Here is an 18,335-nt window from a genome sequence, read left to right on the forward strand (position 1 = left end):
ATGGTATGGACCAGTAAAGCAGTACAGAAAGGCAGTACAGGACTAACAGCTCACTAATCAACATTAATTATGTTCTTCATAATTAATACAAAACTTAGAAATACTTTAATGCATGTATTTGATTCTCAACATGATCCTGTGAGGGAGGGAGGCTATTACTCATTTTCCAGATGAAGAAAGGGAAGCTGAGAGGTGAAGTGACTCAGGGTCAAACAGTAAAGGGTAGTGCTAAAACAGGAATTAGTGTTCTGATTCCATGTTCAAATCTCTTTCCACACTATTAATCGCCTCTATCTTTTATGACATAAGAAAAAGAAATACATCTACAGTTACACACCAAGCCACTCGTTCCTCTAAAAAAAGAGTTGAGTCAGAAAACCTATGGTGTTAAGTCCTGGTTTTATGTCAAAGCAGTTCTGGGATCCACAGCAAGTCACTTTAAGTTTCCAAACTCCCTTTTTTCAGTATCAAACAAGAAGGTTGGACCAGAGTACATGTAAAGTCTATCCCAGTATACCTTCCACAATTCTAATCCTGCAATCTATTTGCTATGGTAAAGTTGCAGTGCTGGATGGCTACCTCACTAATCCCGTAGTCATGTTCCCAAATGGTATCTTGTATCTAATCCAGAAGCCCTAAGAACTGAGGAAACAGAAAACTGTCACCATATTTTCAAACTGAGATCTATGTGAGTGGAAATGTTGGATGAAACATGAAACAAATTTCTTAAGGTACCAACAGGTAAGATTTGGTAATGACATTTTCATCATGATCTCTCTGTTCAAGACCTTACAATGCCTTGATATTTCCTAATATATCAGGAATGTCCCCCATCTCTGGCCCTCCTTCTATTCCTTCTGCAACTGTTAAGGTCCTATTCACCTTTCTTATTAAACAGCTTCCTAACTGGTCTTCCTGCTTTAAATGTCTCCCATTCCAGCTCATTCCCTACCATAGTGTCATAGTGTCATCAGGACAGAAACAAACCAAATCTAATTTGGGGATGTTAAACCATGTTTAAAAACTCACCACTGCCAATAGGATCAGATGTAAACTCCTTAGCATGACATACAGGCCATTTACTCTCTGGAGAGTGGCCCACTTTCTGGTCAGGACAATCTTTTGATCTCCATACTCTTAAGCTCTGGCTACATCAAACTTCTTGGCACTCTACAAATGGCCTTTCGAGCCACAAGGGCCTATGTCCATATAGTATTTTTTTTTTTTTTGTAGTTTTTAATTTTATTATATTATGTTAGTCACCATACAATACATCATTAGTTTTTGATGTAGTGATCCACGATTCATTGTTTTCGTATAACAACCAGTGCTCCATGCAGTACGTGCCCTCCTTAATACCCATCACCGGGCTAACCAATCCCCCCTCCCCCCTCCCCTCTAGAACCCTGTTTGTTTTTCAGGTCCATAGTCTCACATGGTTCATCTCTCCCTCCAATTCCCCCCTCCCATTTTTCCCTTCCTTCTCCTAATGTCCTCCATGTTATTCCTTATGTTCCACAAATAAGTGAAACCATATGATAATTGACTTTCTCTGCTTGACTTATTTCACTTAGCATAAATTCCTCCAGTCCCATCCATGTTGATGTAAAAGTTGGGTATTCATCTTTTCTGATGGCTGAGTAATATTACATTGTATATATGGACCACATGTTCTTTATCCATTCATCTGTTGAATGGCATCTCGGCTCTTTCCACAGTTTGGCTATTGCAGACATTGCTGCTGTGAACATTGGGGTGCATATGGCCCTTCTTTTCACTACATCTGTCTTTGGGGTAAATACCCAGGAGTGCAATTGCTGGGTCATAGGGTAGCTCTATTTTTAAATTTTTGAGGAACCTCCACACTGTTTTCCAAAGTGGCTGTACCAACTTGCATTCCCACCAACAGTGTAAGAGGGTTCCCCTTTCTCCACAACCTCTCCAACATTTGTTGTTTCCTTCCCTGTCCATTTTTGCCATTCTAACTGGTGTAAGGTGGTATCTCAGTGTGGTTTTGATTTGGATTTCCCTGATGGCCAATGATGATGAACATTTTTTCATGTGTCTGTTAGCCATTTGTATGTCTTCTTCATGAAAGTGTTCATCTCTTCTACCCATTTTCTGACTTGATTATTTGTTTTTTGGGTATTGAGTTTGAGAAGTTCTTTACAGATTTTGGATACCAGCCCTTTATCTGTAGTGTCATTTGCAAATATCTTCTCCCATTCTGTGGGTTGCCTCTTTGTTTTGTTGACTGTTTCCTTTGCTGTGCAGAAGCTTTTTATCTTGATGAAGTCCCAAAAGTTCATTTTTGCTTTTGTTTCACTACCTTTTGGAGATGTATCTTGAAAGAAGTTGCTGTGGGCAATGTCAAAGAGGTTACTGCCTATGTTCTCCTCTAGGATTTTGATGGATTCCTGTCTCACATTGAGGTCTTTCATCCACTTTGAGTTTATCTTTGTGAGTGGTGTTAGACGATGGTCGAGTTTCATTCTTCTGCATGTGGCTGTCCAATTTTCCCAGCACCATTTATTGAAGAGACTGTCTTTTTTCCATTGCATGTTTTTTCCTGCTTTGTCAAAGATTATTTGACCATAGAGTTGAGGGTCCATATCTGGGTTCTCTATTCTGTTCCATTGGTCTGTATGTCTGTTTTTGTGCCAGTACCATGCTGTCTTGGTGATCACTGATTTGAAATATAGCTTGAAATTGGGCAACGTGATGCCCCCAGCTTTGTTTTTCTTTTTCAACATCTCATTGGCAATTCGGGGTCTTTTCTGATTCCATACAAATTTTAGGATTGTTTGTTCCAGCACTTTGAAAAATGTCATTGGAATTTTGATCGGGATGGCATTGAAGGTATAGATTGCTCTGGGTAGCATAGACATTTTAACAATGTTTATTCTTCCAAACCCTGAGCATGGAATATTTTTCCATCTTTTTGTGTCTTCTTCAATTTCTTTCATGAGTGTTCTGTAGTTCCTAGAGTATAGATCCTTTACCTCTTTGGTTAGGTTTATTCTGAGGTATCTTACGGTTTTTGGTGCTATTGTAAATGGAATCGTTTCTTTCATTTCTCTTTCTACAGTTGCGTTGTTAGTGTATAAGAAAGCAACTGATTTCTGTGCATTGATTTTGCATCCTGCCACATTACTGAATTGCTGGATGAGTTCTAGTAATTTGGGGGTGGAGTCTTTTGGGTTTTCCACATAAAGTATCATGTCGTCTGTGAAAAGAGAGAGTTTGACTTCTTCTTTGCCAATTTGAATACCTTTTATTTCTTTTCGTTGTCTGATTGCTGTTGCTAGGACTTCTAGTGCTATGTTGAACAACAGTGGTGAGAGTGGGCACCCTTGACGTGTTCCTGATCTTAAGGGAAAGGCTCTCAGCTTTTCCCCATTGAGGATGATATTTGCTGTGGGTTTTTCATAGATGGATTTTATGAGCTTGAGGAATGTTCCCTCTATCCCTATACTCTGGAGAGTTTTAATCAGGAAAGGATGTTGTATTTTGTCAAATGCTTTTTCTGCATCAATTGAGAGGACCATATGGTTCTTCTCCCTCCTCTTATTAATGTGTTCTATCACAGTGATTGATTTGCGAATGTTGAACCACCCTTGCATCCCGGGGATAAATCCCACTTGGTCGTGGTGGATGATCCTTTTAATGTATTGTTGGATCCTATTAGCTAGGATTTTGTTGAGGATTTTGGAATCCGTATTCATCAGGGATATAGGTCTGAAATTCTCCTTTTTGATGGGGTCTTTGCCTGGTTTGGGGATTAAGGTAATGCTGGCCTCATAGAATGAGTTTGGAAGTTTTCCTTCTGTTTCTACTTTTTGAAACAGCTTCAGTAGAATAGGTATTATTTCTTCTTTGAATGTTTGGTAGAATTCCCCAGGGAATCCATCAGGCCCTGGACTCTTGTTTTTTGGGAGGTTTTTGATCACTGCTTCAATCTCGTTACTGGTTATTGGCCTATTCAGGTTGCCCATTTTTTCCTGTTTCAGTCTTGGCAGCTTATAGGTTTCCAGGAAGGCCTCCATTTCATCCAGATTGCTCAGTTTATTGGCATATAGTTGTCGATAACAATTTCTAATAATTGTTTCTATTTCCTTGGTGTTAGTCGGGATCTCTCCCCTTTCATTCATAATTTTATTAATTTGGGTCCTTTCTCTCTTCTTTTGGATAAGTCTGGCCAGTGGTTTATCAATCTTATTAATTCTTTCAAAGAACCAACTTCTAGTTTTGTTGATCTGATCTACTGTGTTTCTGGTTTCTAATTCATTGATTTCTGCTCTAATTTTAATTATTTCTCTTCTAATGCATGGCTTAGGCGTCGTTTGTTGCTTTTTCTCTAGTTCTTTAAGGTGTAGAGTTAGTTGGTGAATTTGGGATTTTTCTATTTTTTTGAGTCAGGCTTGGATGGCTCTGTATTTCCCCCTTAGGACCGCCTTTGTAGTATCCCATAGGTTTTGGACCGATGTGTTTTCGTTCTCATTGATTTCCATGAATTGTTTAAGTTCTTCTTTGATTTCTTGGTTGACCCAAACATTCTTGAGCAGAGTGCTCTTTAGCTTCCAAGTGTTTGAATTTCTGCCAAATTTTTTCTTGTGATTGAGTTCCAGTTTTAGAGCATTGTGGTCTGAGAATATGCAGGGAATAATCTCAATCTTTTGGTATCGGTTGAGACCTGATTTGTGACCCAGTATATGGTCTATTCTGGAGAAAGTTCCATGTGCGCTCGAGAAGAATGAGTATTCTGTTGTTTTAGGGTGGAATGTTCTGTAAATATCTAGGAGGTCCATCTGGTCCAATGTAGCATTCAAAGCTCTTGTTTCCTTGTTGATTTTCTGCTTAGATGATCTGTCCATTGCTGAGAGTGGAGTATTGAGGTCTCCTACAATTAACGTATTGTTATCAATATGACTCTTTATTTTGGTTAACAGTTGGCTTATGTAGATGGCTGCTCCCATGTTGGGGGCACAGATATTTACAACTGTTAGATCTTCTTGTTGGATAGACCCTTTAAGAATGATATAGTGTCCTTCTGTGTCTCTTATTACAGACTTTAGTTTAAAATCTAATTTGTCTGATATAAGAATTGCTACCCCAGCTTTCTTTTGAGGTCCGCTGGCATGGAAGATGGATCTCCATCCCTTCGCTTTCAGTCTGGATGTATCTTTAGGTTCAAAATGAGTCTCTTGTAGACAGCATATGGATGGGTCCTGTCTTTTTATCCAATCTGCAACCCTGTGCCGTTTTATGGGAGCATTTAGGCCATTCACGTTGAGAGTGATTATTGAATGATATGAATTAATTGTCATCATGTTGCCTGTGAAGACGTTGTTTTTATAGATTGTCCCTGTAAATTTCTGTTGTAGATCACTCTTGGGGTCTTTCTCCTTTTATAGAACCCCCCTTAATATTTCTTGCAGGGCCGGCTTAGTGGTCACATATTCTTTCAACTTCTGCCGGTCATGGAAGCTCTGCATCTCTCCATCCATTCTAAAGGAAAGCCTTGCCGGATAAAGTATTCTTGGCTGCATGTTCTTCTCATTTAGTACCCTGAATATGTCTTGCCAGGCCTTTCTGGCTTGCCAGGTCTCTGTGGATAGGTCTGACGTTATTCTGATGTTCCTCCCTCTGTACGTAAGGAATCTCTTCCCCCTAACTGCCCTTAAGATGGTTTCTTTGGTTCTAAGATTTGCAAGTTTTACTATTACATGCCGGGGTGTTGGCCTGTTTTCCTTGATCTTAGGAGGGGTCCTCTCTGCCTCTAGGACTCGAATGTTTGTTTCATTCCCCAGATTAGGGAAGTTCTCAGCCACGATTTGCTCAAATACATCTTTTAGCCCTCTCTCTCTCTCCACTCCCTCCGGATTCCAATGGGATTCTGACATTGGAACGCCTCATGGTGTCAACTTATTTCTCTGATTCTATTTTCATGGATTCTGAGTTGTTTTCCCCTGGCCTCCTCTTTTCCCTTTTTATCTATTATACTGTCTTCCAGATTGCTTATTCTCTCTTCTGTCTCAGTTACGCTAGCTGTTAGATTATCTAGACTGGATTGGATCTCATTGATAACATTTTTAAGTTCTGCCAATTCCCCTTTTATTTCTGCCCTTAGAGACTCTATGTTGCCATTAATTGATTTCTCCATTCTAGCCATTGTCTTCACAATTGCTAGCCTGAATTGCATCTCTGACATCTTGGTTAGGTCTGCATCCATTTGTAAATCTGCAGCATAAGTCATAATCTCTGAGTCTTTTCTGCTTTGGGGGCTCCTCCTCCTAGTCATTCTGTTGATGGGTGTTTGAGGGAATGTATAGAGTCGAAATTATTGACCAGAACCCAAGCACGATGCACCTGTTTTCTAGGGACCTTAGGGTTGCTGGCCTCTTGTTTTCCCAGCCTGTCTTCTGGGGCCTGCCGCGCTGTTAGTCAGGCAACCCTGTTTGGGCGGAGTTGCCCTGCGCCCCTGTGGCAGGGGATGGGCTCAGTGGGACTCAGTCTTTGGGGCTTTTGTTCTCTGGCGCCTTTCCCTGGCGGCTTTCCATGTCTCTTCCGCGAGTCAGAGCAGAAGAGACTGTTTCCAACCCTCTGCCTCAGAGCAGAGAGACCTCAGTCTGTTCTTCAGTGAGCTCTCCAGGCCACACCGTCTCCATTTCTGTCTGTGCTGCTATAAACTGCAGCGGCCTGGGTTGTGCGCCCCTCCCCAGTGCTCCCACTCCTGCCTCCAGGTCGGGCACGTCTCTGCCCTTTGTGCTTCTAAAACCACCAGCAGCTCCCAGTTTGCGCGCGTGACTCCACCGCTTGGGGTCCTGTTCCAGGGACTGCAGTTTGCGTGTGCGCGACTCCGCTGCTCGGGGTTTCCACCCCGGTGCACCTGGTTTCCATCTCGGAGGCTGCAGTTCGCGTGCGCACGACCGTCGCTCCGGGTTTCTGTCTGGGTGGCTGCGGTTCGCGTGCGTGCAATCCCGCCGGTCTGGTCCTCCACCCCGGGGGCTGCCCTAAAGTCCTTTCCTGATGCTACCGGTCTGGGAGTCTGTGCGCGTCCGCAGCCCACGAGGCTGTCACTCACCGGCGGTGTAGGATCCCCATGTCCAGGCACCCTCCTGCTGCCATTTATCCTCCGATATCTGCCCGCAGAATCACGGCTCTCCGCTTCGTACCTCAAAACCAACTGCCTGCGATATTCTGTTTGTAGAGATCCAGATCTTCTTACATCTCAGGCTGGTTTTGTGGGTGCTCAGAGTGGTCTGGTAGTTATCCAGCTCAATTCCGGGGACCAGTTGAAATAGGGTCCCCTACTCCTCCGCCATCTTTCCCCTCCCCCGTCCATATAGTATTTTTGTGCCTCTTACCTTTTCTACTTCAATTTTCTACTTCAATTCAAAATTGAAGTATCACCTCTCTGAAGATTTTACTCTCATAGGCTTAATACAGTTCTATTAGAGCACTTATGATTTACATTGTAATCATTTATAAGTCTTTTTCCCACATTAAAAGATCAGCCACTGAAGATAGGGGATAAGGTACACTAATTTTTTACCCTCAAAATCTACATAACGTTTGAAAAATAGGTGCTCAATGAAGAAGATCTACCTATACTGCCTGAAAATAAAAGATACTCCACCACAACTCCCCTAATTTTATTTCCTCCTGCAGGGTTCTTATTAACCATTACAGATGCCTGACAAAGTCTTCCCTCTATAACTGCACAAGCCTCACTCTTCTCTGAATTCCAGCTGCACCTAAGGCAGTAACTACCATCTAGTTTAGCACATTTCTTAATGAATTCAGGTGTCCTGTCTCTCTTACTACAGAGCAAACTCCTCAAGGATATCCTAAGTTAACGAAAATAAGCTAAGGAATAAATGCATACCATTATTCATTTTCAAATATATCATAATATATTGTGATATCAGAGATAATCATGTGATTCTCTGGGAAAATTCATATACCTAGAATGCCCAAAGTTCTGACTTTTTTGTTAGGTACTGAAATTCAGGGATTATTACTTTCAAACATAATTTCGTTCAGTGTGAAACAGAATGATAACAGCTGCCCTGCACTTACCTGGGGTTCATGATAAGACGTCGGAAAAAGTAGGTCCAGGTAATATAATCCATTGCATCTTGCTTAGATGTAATTGTACCACCAGCAATCTCTGCATTTAAATGGTCAGAGAGCACTGCCAATAAGCTATATAGTGAACAAGACATGGGAAACATACATGAACATTAAATGAAACACACTTTATCTCATATAGCAGGCTGACGGAATGGGGCTAGTAACTTTCAGGAGAAGATGACAGCCGAAAGGAGAAAGGTAAGAGTGGGCAACAGAAGACTTAGAGAGTAGGGAAGAGTATACTTATGGGGTACTGGAATAGTATTGAGGCTGATGAAAGGAGAGTTGGCAGGAAAGGAATGACAGTTATGAGAGAGTAAAGATATATATTCCTTTCATTTATTCAGTGAGTATTAAGTTCCTAGTGATATGAAACATAATTGTGCTAGGTGTTGCAGAGTATTCAAAGATGATCAGATGTGTTGAAAGACTAGTATAACATAATGTTCATTTTAGTTTCTTATGTAAAATGCAAAAAAAAGGGGAAGCAGTGTCCAACAAAAGAAAACCTAAATAAATTATGGTATGTGGGACAATACACTGGTATTAAAAATAGGTTTTGCAAAGGATGTTTAAGAACATGAGAAAATGGTAATAAATTATATGATTACAAAAATAACAACACAAGTTTCTATATTACTCTCAATTCATCAGTAGCAGAGTATAAATCTGTATACTCAATTGGGAGGGCAACTTGGCAATATCTATCTGAATGATCTCTATGATGCAGCAATTTCACTTTTCACTATCACCTGCCAGAGAAACATTTATAGATGAGGGTAGGGAAGCAAATTACTTCACTGCAACATTATCTGTAAGAAAAAAAAATAGGAAACTCTCGAAAGGCCCATTAATAGAGAAGTTAATATGTACATTATGGAATACTCCATGATAGGTAAGTATTAATAATAGTCATAGTAAGGTACAAAATTAAAATTTTTAGTTGACTACTGAAATATACATATAGAAAATTACATAAATCATACATGGACAACTCAAGTAATTTTCGCAGTGTGAACACATCTGTGTAACCAACACTAAGATCAAGTATTTCCAGTTCCCCAGAAGCCCTCCTTTTGTGCTGCTTAGTCACTACCGTTGTTCAAAAGAATATTCTGACTTATTTCTGTTCCTTACCTTATTGCAGTGGCTTGGGCTTCTAGTACAATGCTTACTGGAAGTGGGGAGAACAATATTCCTGTATCATTCCCTATCTCAAAGGGAGAACTTTTCACTATTTCATTATTACTTACGATGTTTGCAGTAGATTTACTCTTTATCAGATTAAGGACATTTCCTTATATTCCTGTTTGCTAAGATTTTTATTATAAATTGGTGTAGAATTTTTTCAAATACTTTTTTTTAAATCTATGAAATAATCATGATTTTCTCATCTTTTCCTGCTAATGTAGTAAATTATAGTAATTTATAATAATTTATTTTCAAATAATAAATCAATTTCACATTTATAAAATAAATTATACATAATTTGATTTACTAATGTTTTGTTTAGGATTTCTATATTTATATTCATGAAAGTTACAGGTTTGTTAATGTTCCTTTTTGGTAAATTTCTTATCAGGTTTTGGTATCATGGTTACTCTGATCTTATAAATAAGTTGGCAAATAGTCTTATCTTTTCTACTATTAAGAAAAGTTCATCTAAGACTGATGTTACTTCACCCTTAATGTTATGAAGAATTCACTAGTAAAGCATCTGAGTCCGAAGATTTCTTTATGGCAAGATTTTAAGTTTTAGATTCAATTGCTTTGATAAATAAGAGATCATTTAGATTTTCTATTTCTTTTATGTCAGTTTGATAAGTTTTTTTCTTTTTATTTATTTATTTTTTAATTAATTTTATTATGTTAGTCACCATACATTACATCATTAGTTTTTGATGTAGTGTTCCATGATTCACTGCGTATAACACCCCGTGCTCCATGCAATACATGCCCTTCTTAATAGCCACCACTGGGCTGACCCATCCCCCCACACCCTCCCCTCTAAAACCCTCAGTTTGTTTCTCAGAGTCCATAGTCTCTCATGGTTTGTCTCCCCCTCTGATTTCCGCTCCCTTCATTTTCCTTCCCACTATCTTCTTTTTTTTTTTTATTTTAAACATACAATGTATTATTTGTTTTAGAGGTACAGGTCTGTGACTCATCAGTCTTACACAAATCACAGCGCTCACCATAGCACATACTCTCCCCAATGTCTATCACCCAGCCACCCCATCCCTCCTACCCCCCACCACTCCAGCAACCTTCAGTTTGATAAGTTTTTTGATGTATTTTACCATTTGATCTAAATTTTAAAATTACTTACATAATGTTTTTCATAATATCTTTTTAATGCCTGTGATCTTTTCATTGCTAATATTATTTTGTTCATTCTTTCTTTCTGTATTTTTGATCAAACTTAAAGGTTTATCGATTTCATTCTTTTCAAAAACCAACTTTTGACTTTTTGATGTTTTTCTAATGTATATTTGGTTTCAGATCTTTGATTCTTGCTCTTATCTTTCTTCTCTTCTCTTTTGAGTTCAATTTGTTAATTTTTTTCCCAAATTTTTGAGATGGATATTTAGATTATTCATGCTTTTTTTTTTTTCGTGTGTCTCTTTTTTTTTTATTCTTATGTTAATCCCCATACATTACATCATTAGTTTTAGATGAAGTGTTCCATGATTCATTGTTTGTGCACAACACCCAGTGCTCCATGCAGAATGTGCCCTCCTCAATACCCACCACCAGGCTAACCCATCCTCCCACCCCCCTCCCCTCTAGAACCCTGTTTGTTTTTCAGAGTCCATCGTCTCTCATGGTTCGTCTACCCCTCCGATTTCCCCCGCTTCATTCTTCCCCTCCCGCTACCTTCTTCTTCTTCTTCTTCTTCTTCTTTATTTTTTTTCTTAACATATATTGCATTATTTGTTTCAGAGGTACAGATCTGAGATTCAACAGTCTTGTACAATTCACAGTGCTTACCAGAGCACATACCCTCCCCAGTGTCTATCACCCAGTCACCCCATTCATGCTTTCTTTTAAAACATATATATATCTTATTATATATATTTATATATAATACATATATATTATATATGGGATCATAAATTTTCTCTCAGCACAGTGTTAAGTGAATCCATGTTTTTATACTTTCTAAATTAAAAAAATGGAACATGAGCACTTATAATAAAAACTCTAGTAACTATTTACACTGTCAATTAGAAACGTGTTGTCTTTTGCAGTTAGAATACAGTGTATTAAAAAAGACAACAAATAATACATTATATGTTGAAAAAAAAAAAAGAAGAAGATAGCAGGAAGGGAAAAACGAAGGGGGGGAAATCGGAGGGGGAGACAAACCATGAGAGACTATGGACTCTGAGAAACAAACTGAGAGTTCTAGAGGGGAGGGGGTTGGGGGGATGGGTGAGCCTGGTGATGGGTATTAAAGAGGGCACGTACTGCATGGAGCACTGGGTGTTATATGCAAACAATGAAACATGGAACACTACATCAAAAACTAATGATGTAATGTATGGTGATTAACATAACATAATAAAAAAAAGAACAAAAGATAGCAAGTAACAAAAGTTATAAATAAAAAATATATAAATCTGAGGGAGAAAGGCTATTTTCCACTGAGAAAATGAGGGAAGCCTTTGTCAAAGGGGTAGTTTACTGGGCCACGGAGAAGTATGTGATAATTCTGAAATAAGGCAGTAGCCTAAATTATTCATTACAAGTCCCTTTATTTTGGATATTTCTTTATTAACTATAGTACAAAAACGCACATCAAACTAACACTTAATTAAATGCTTACTATGGGATAGACACTGGTAGAAGCACTATACATTTGATCATTACAAGTAACCTATGAGATAGCTAGTGTTGCTATTATCTCCACTTTAAAGATAGGTGCACTAAGGCACTGAGGAATCAAGTAACTTGCTGAAGATCAAGGAAGTAAGTAGTGGAGCTCAGATATGAACCCAGGTTATCTGGCTCCAGAGTTCATGTGATTCAACACTGCATGGCACTGCTTCTTTTAAAAGGTTTTTAAAAAATGAAATTATAATTGAATTCTGTCTTACAGTGATAATTCAGTTTCATTTCAAATAATTCTTTTGAATTAGAGCTTTTACTGATTTTTATCTAATAAAATATCATGAGATAAATATTAACTTGCTATGCCATGAATCCATTTAAATTAATTTATAGCAAAATTTACCTTGACTCTACCGGGAAAGGTTCATAAAGAAATTTTTTGTAAAAATCCTTCTTTATGTCATGAACCAGAATTACAGCTTTGCCTTGGTCATCAAATTGAGGCCTCCCAGCACGCCCCATCATCTGGAGTACATCTATAAAAAAGAGAACAAGAGGTATTCCACAATGTGGCAGATAGCACAAGGTATATTTAGTGATTATAGCATGTTTGACAACACAACAAAATAACAAAGAATACAGAATATTTTAAGAGTGTGCATATTACCTCTGATGCCTACTGTTGAGTTCCCTAATAATTAAATAACCAATTCATTTTGACAGGAAATTGAATCCCCGAAAAGGGTCTCTCTTACTGTTTGTAAAAGTAAGAATGATGTTTCCTTTAGTTAAATGCTTAAAAATGCTGTTTAAGAGTTATTACTAGGGGCCCCTGGGTGGCTCAGTTGGTTAAGCATCTGACTCTTCATTTTGGTTCAGGTCACGATCTGAGGGTGGTAGGATTGAGACCCACGTTGGGTTCCACCCTCAGCATAGAGTCTGCTTGAGATTCTCTCCCTTTCCCCCGCCCTTCTCCCTGCTTGTGTGTGCTCACTCTCAAATAAATAAACAAAATCTTAAGAGTTATTACTATTTTAATTAAATGAGAAAAAGTAAGACATATATGGGTAAATCTCTTCAGCACATTAATTTGATTATTTTTCCCCAGGAATCGACCCCATGAGTCCATTTAGGCCTCACCCTCTTCCCACTTATGGTATAAATGTTCTTTCTTTTATACTGCAGGAATCTCTGAGGTAAAAAAGGATTTAGAAATACAGTTTTTACATGTAATCATTGAGTGGAAATACACACAGTATATTTCCCTCTTCAGAACTCACTGATAATGCTTTTATCAAGTTTTAAAATATGTTAAAGGAATGTTCATGGACACATTGAAGCAACAAACCCTTTGTTTCTAGAAGTGCCATGGAAGTATTTCTAGTGAAACAGATTTAAAATTAAATGGTATAATGTTTAACTATAATTTATTAAGTCACTAATAGCTATTAGTCAGTACTTTATATCTATTTGTGAATTTGAAACCATTAGTTATGCTTTTGATATTTATTAACAAATTAGGTTCATAAAAGTAAATAAAACGGCTCAATACTTTGAACAGTATTTGCATTGGAAACAAAAATTTACAATTTGCTCATCACATATGTTAAATATGATCAACTCTCTGCAATTCCATTCATGCAAATTCAGATTAAGGCTAAAATAGAAGCTTACTGTATCTGTAAATTTTTTAAAAATTACCTGTAATGGGAAAATCCACATAACGTCTTGTTTTTCCATCATAATATTCTGTTCCCTTAATAATTACTAAATGAGCTGGAAAGTTTACACCCCAGGCTAATGTACTTGTAGCAATCAGAACCTAGAAAATAAAATATATTTAACTAAAATATAACTTTTAAAGTTACATTTAAATATCTGTTTATGAAAAATAAAATACCTGAACTTTACAGTTTACGAACAGCTCCTCTACTGTTTTTCGGTCCCTCTCATGTAGTCCAGCATGATGCATTCCTATTCCAAAAGCAAGTGTCAGCTTCAGGTTGGAATCCCTTAGTGTTCCAATGATGTTCTCCATCTGCAAATAGAAGCACAATGACAGGATGTAGGTGAAATTTTCATTCTAAGATTATAATTGACTTGTTTTGTTTTTTGATTCATATACTACATAAAACAAAAATACAGGCCTCATCTACAGTTATGATTAAAGTTAAATTAATTGAAACTAGTTAGTGAGAATGTATATCCTAAATGAATTAAAGTTTAATGTTATCCATTTTATTCTCATGCATGGAGGAAAAAAAAAATCTGTGGATAAATGCAATATCTCCTTAAATGAGTAACAACTATTAGAAAGGATATAATGTTGCCTAAAATGTTTCAGTGTCTTGTTCATCTTCTGTAACAGAAAAACCTTCCATCTTTTTGGCTCATTGCTAAAAATTTAGAAAATATGGACAAAAATATTAATGCAAAAAAATCAGTCATAATCTCACTGAACAGTCAGGAATCATTCAAATTTAGGCTTTCTTAACTGAACTTAATGACCCAGGGCAAGTCATATAACCTCTCTGAGCCTCAGCTTCTTTATTTAAAAAATCAAACTGGTATATTTTTGTTTACTTTTCACTTCTTTGATCAACAGTGCAGTTAAATACTTTTTTTTTTTTCTCTTCTCTTCTTTTCTTTTCTTATGTTAGTCACCATATAGTACTTTTCATATCTACTAACTTTTTTTTGGTAAATTATCTTTTCATTTTTTAAGTGGATATGATAGCTTTTTTTTTTCTTACTGGTTTATAATGGCTTTTTATCAATTAGAGCTATTATTAAGCTATATATGTAGTAAAGTTATTTCATTCCAGCCTCAGTTTAGCTAAGTTTTCAAATGTCCAAACAGTTTCTGAAACTTTTATATTATCTCTGAATATTCTATCACTTTCCATTCTACATGGAAAATACTTAATGCAACACAGATTTTATGGCAACAGAAACAAGTCTTATTTTCTTATAAAACTTACTCCCTGTAAAGAACTAAATAGAAAGCCCAATCTCTTTCTGTTTAATGATAGACTCCTACTGGTCCTTAAAGCAGATGATGATACAAGATGCAGTATGGGGATCTTCTTTTTGGACAACTCCATGGCGGGGAGTAATGTAGAAATCAGGTGGTTTGAGAATATATGAGCAGTTAAATGAATGACATATTTTTGTTGTATCTATAGCTTCCCTACCATATTCCAACAGTGAACAACAGTGGAGGATAAACTTGGAAATGGGTACATGTATAATTTTTATATGCCTGAAGACTGAGATAGTATAAATAACCGACACTGTCTTCAGACTTCATTTCTTCTTTTTTCCTTCTACTATTAAGCACCTCTAATATACACAAATATACTTGTAATACATTCATTCTCCTGGTTGTGAAGAAACCAACGAGCAGCTCACAAAAATCTCACAAAAGTTTACCCGGCTGCTGCAGTTTAGTAAAAATGTGTAAGACAATATATTCATATATGAAGCACTCCAATTGCTTTCATTCTTACCCATCTTATTTTCAATGGAAAGAAAAATTTTCCTAATTTTTTTATGTGGAAATAAGTTGTTTTTACACTAATAATTCAAAAAATAGGAAGATGAAATTTGGCTTTATAATAGTTCTTAATGTATAAAAAGCATTGCATAGAAACAAAGTAATATTTTAATCATATACACATCATGTTATTTATCAACTTCCCCCAAACTGAATGCAATATGTAAACAGTTCATTCTGTTTCACACAGTATGGTAACCTGATATTCCTGAATACTCATTTTATAAATTGTTAAGCAAGGATATGGAAATGTATTAACATAAATCCACTTTACCTTTAAAATTAGCAAAGGATAAGTAAGCTGACTACATATGTATGCTATAAAGAAAGGTGCTTGTCTTGTCTCATAAATTATATGTTAGCCATCCTCAAGTGACAGCCTATTATTCATTTTTTTGTTCAATAGTTCACTGCATAAATATCTTCAATTTACACTATCAAGAAATAATTCACTGATATTCTTGCTGTGACAATTAATTTCAGGGAATTTTTTCAGTTTCATAACTTAATAACAGTAATAATTTTATAACTTGTATAATTTATAGTGTTTCAGGGCAATGCCAATCATACTCCTCAAAATATACCATTTACTATAGGAAAGCTAAGGAATCCTATGGCAGGAGATTTGGTGAGGCATTACTATCTTGTCCTTCTACATCAGGGAAGCTGTTTCTCATTCTCCTGGCCCCCTCTTTCACATAAATCAATGCATTAAAAAGAACTATTTGCCTATCTGAACTGGCAAAGACCTAAAATCCTCATGAGGACAATTACAAAAAACAACTTCATTTATTACACAGTTACTGTGGATGAATTCTGAGTTATTTGAACATCATAAAAAAGCAAAATTTATAGTAATGGTAGTCATTAAGCATAAGATACTACCAGGACAGCCTGTTTAAGTTTGAAAATATAAACTATTGATTAAATTCTATATACCTTTGATTAAATTACATACTTAGAATGTTTCATCTTGATCATGATGTAATAACAAGCAAAATTTTTGAGAAACTTTGGATAATGAAAGCTTAAAACATGGTAGTACATATTATTTGTTGAGTACTTATTATGTTTCAGGCATTGTGCTTAACACTTCACAAAGATTATCACATTTAGTCCTTTACATAAAATAATATAGCTCTAATGTAACACTCAATTCATTTACACCATCCAGTATATTTCAAATTAAAAGACCCAGCAATCCTGAATACTACAGAGTAGACTCTCAACCCTGATTCCGTGAGAGAATTAAACCTCACAAAAAGTATCTGAATTACATTCTTTTTAGTTTTTCCAAAGATAGTACCATTCTAGATGGTTACGAGAAAAATTCACTTACTACATGCAATGGATGTCTTAAGACATTAAGGCTTAATTCTTGTTAAGTAAGGCTGCTGTAGAATTTTAATAAGAATAATTATGATAATTAAAACATTGATAGAGGAAGTTTTAATTCCATAGTTCATTTCTGTTCAACCAACATTTGTTGTAATGTATAGGTATCTTTCCAACAGTCTTTGAAATATGTCTGACTACCTGATAGTTAAACCAAAAAAAATTATTCAGATTATACGTAAAAGAAAAACAGATCTATATTCCTCTAAATAGTGGCTTTTTTTTTTTTTTTTAGGGTGATGGGGGAGGAGGCACATATGTAAACTGTTGAACCAATTACTTTAGCTTAATAGAATTTTTTTTATACTTTAAATTTGTTATACTCAAAAAGCTTTTGTAGAAATACAGGATTCCATTTAAGTAGATACATTACTCTGTGCCTGAAATACATTCCAGTCAGAATATAATTCAGTGAGTTGATGACAATGCTGGCTCCAAAAGAAAGGAGGAGGCCAGACTGGACAAGAATGAGCTAACAGACTGTACAGCCCAGTTCTGTCCCTTTGAGTGTGATATATTGTTTCAAGATGCTAAAAACCCATACTTTCTCAAAGCGTATCTGTTGTGCTGGTTTTCCCATTTTCACAGAATCCTCATTATCAGAAAACTCTGTACTCTTTTCAAAGCACGTCAGACTCAGACCATATGCCACTGAATAATGCTTATCAACTGTCTAAAATGCTCAATAAAAGATGCAGCATACAGAAGAATAATGAAAGTTACGAAGACTTTTTAAAAACAAAGATAATTAAATATATCACATCTGGTACAGATGTTAAAGTTAAAACATTTCCTTACAATTACCAAGTGTTAATTTCTTTCTTTCTTTCTTTCTTTCTTTTTTTTTTTTTTTAGAGAGAGAGAGAGGCAGAGGGAGAAGCAGGCTCCCAAGGAGCAGGGAGCCCGATGCGGGACTCAATCCCAGGACGCCGGGATCACGACCTGAGCTGAAGGCAGACGCCCAACCATCTGAGCCACCCAGGCGCCCCAAGTGTTAATTTCTTAAAATAAACTTCTGTATGATAAACCCCACAGACTGAAGGGGAAAAAACTAAAATGAAAGAAACGCTTTAGAACATCCTGCTGATCTACTAAGGGAAAAGAAATTTAAAAATAATAGTAATTAATTAAAGATAGTAAGTTTCCAATCTTTGCCAACACTCCTCATAATATATTCCTTGCTGTCCTCTCTGAAGCCCAAAACAATGACTCCTCAAATGATTTACCATACTATTAATATATGTAATTAAACATACGATTACATGTGAATTACATATATAAATGAAATCTAAACAATAACATGTAAATCTTTGCTATGTCTGCTAAATAAACACAATACTATTTTCAGTGTTTCCTTTTTAGCTTGTCCTAATTCTTAATGATAGCAATATCAAAACTGGTTTGTAGGGTGAAA

At 36.5% G+C, this 18,335-nt stretch overlaps 1 protein-coding gene across 1 annotated transcript in view; it reads right to left on the reverse strand.

The window, feature by feature from the left end:
• ASCC3 (activating signal cointegrator 1 complex subunit 3) overlaps positions 1–18,335 on the reverse strand; it is a 354,273-nt gene that overhangs the window by 93,825 nt on the left and 242,113 nt on the right. Inside the window, exons 31-34 of the mRNA XM_034991607.1 lie at positions 13,871–14,008; positions 13,672–13,792; positions 12,374–12,506; positions 8,083–8,208 (exon numbers count right to left, since the gene is read on the reverse strand). Of these exons, the coding sequence (XP_034847498.1) occupies positions 8,083–8,208; positions 12,374–12,506; positions 13,672–13,792; positions 13,871–14,008 (518 nt within the window). The remainder of the gene's footprint in view (positions 1–8,082; positions 8,209–12,373; positions 12,507–13,671; positions 13,793–13,870; positions 14,009–18,335) is intronic.

The sequence above is a fragment of the Mirounga leonina genome, unplaced genomic scaffold (genome assembly GCF_011800145.1).
Source record: "Mirounga leonina isolate KUSES-001 unplaced genomic scaffold, KU_Mleo_1.0 Mir_53, whole genome shotgun sequence".
NCBI classification, from domain to species: domain Eukaryota; kingdom Metazoa; phylum Chordata; class Mammalia; order Carnivora; family Phocidae; genus Mirounga; species Mirounga leonina.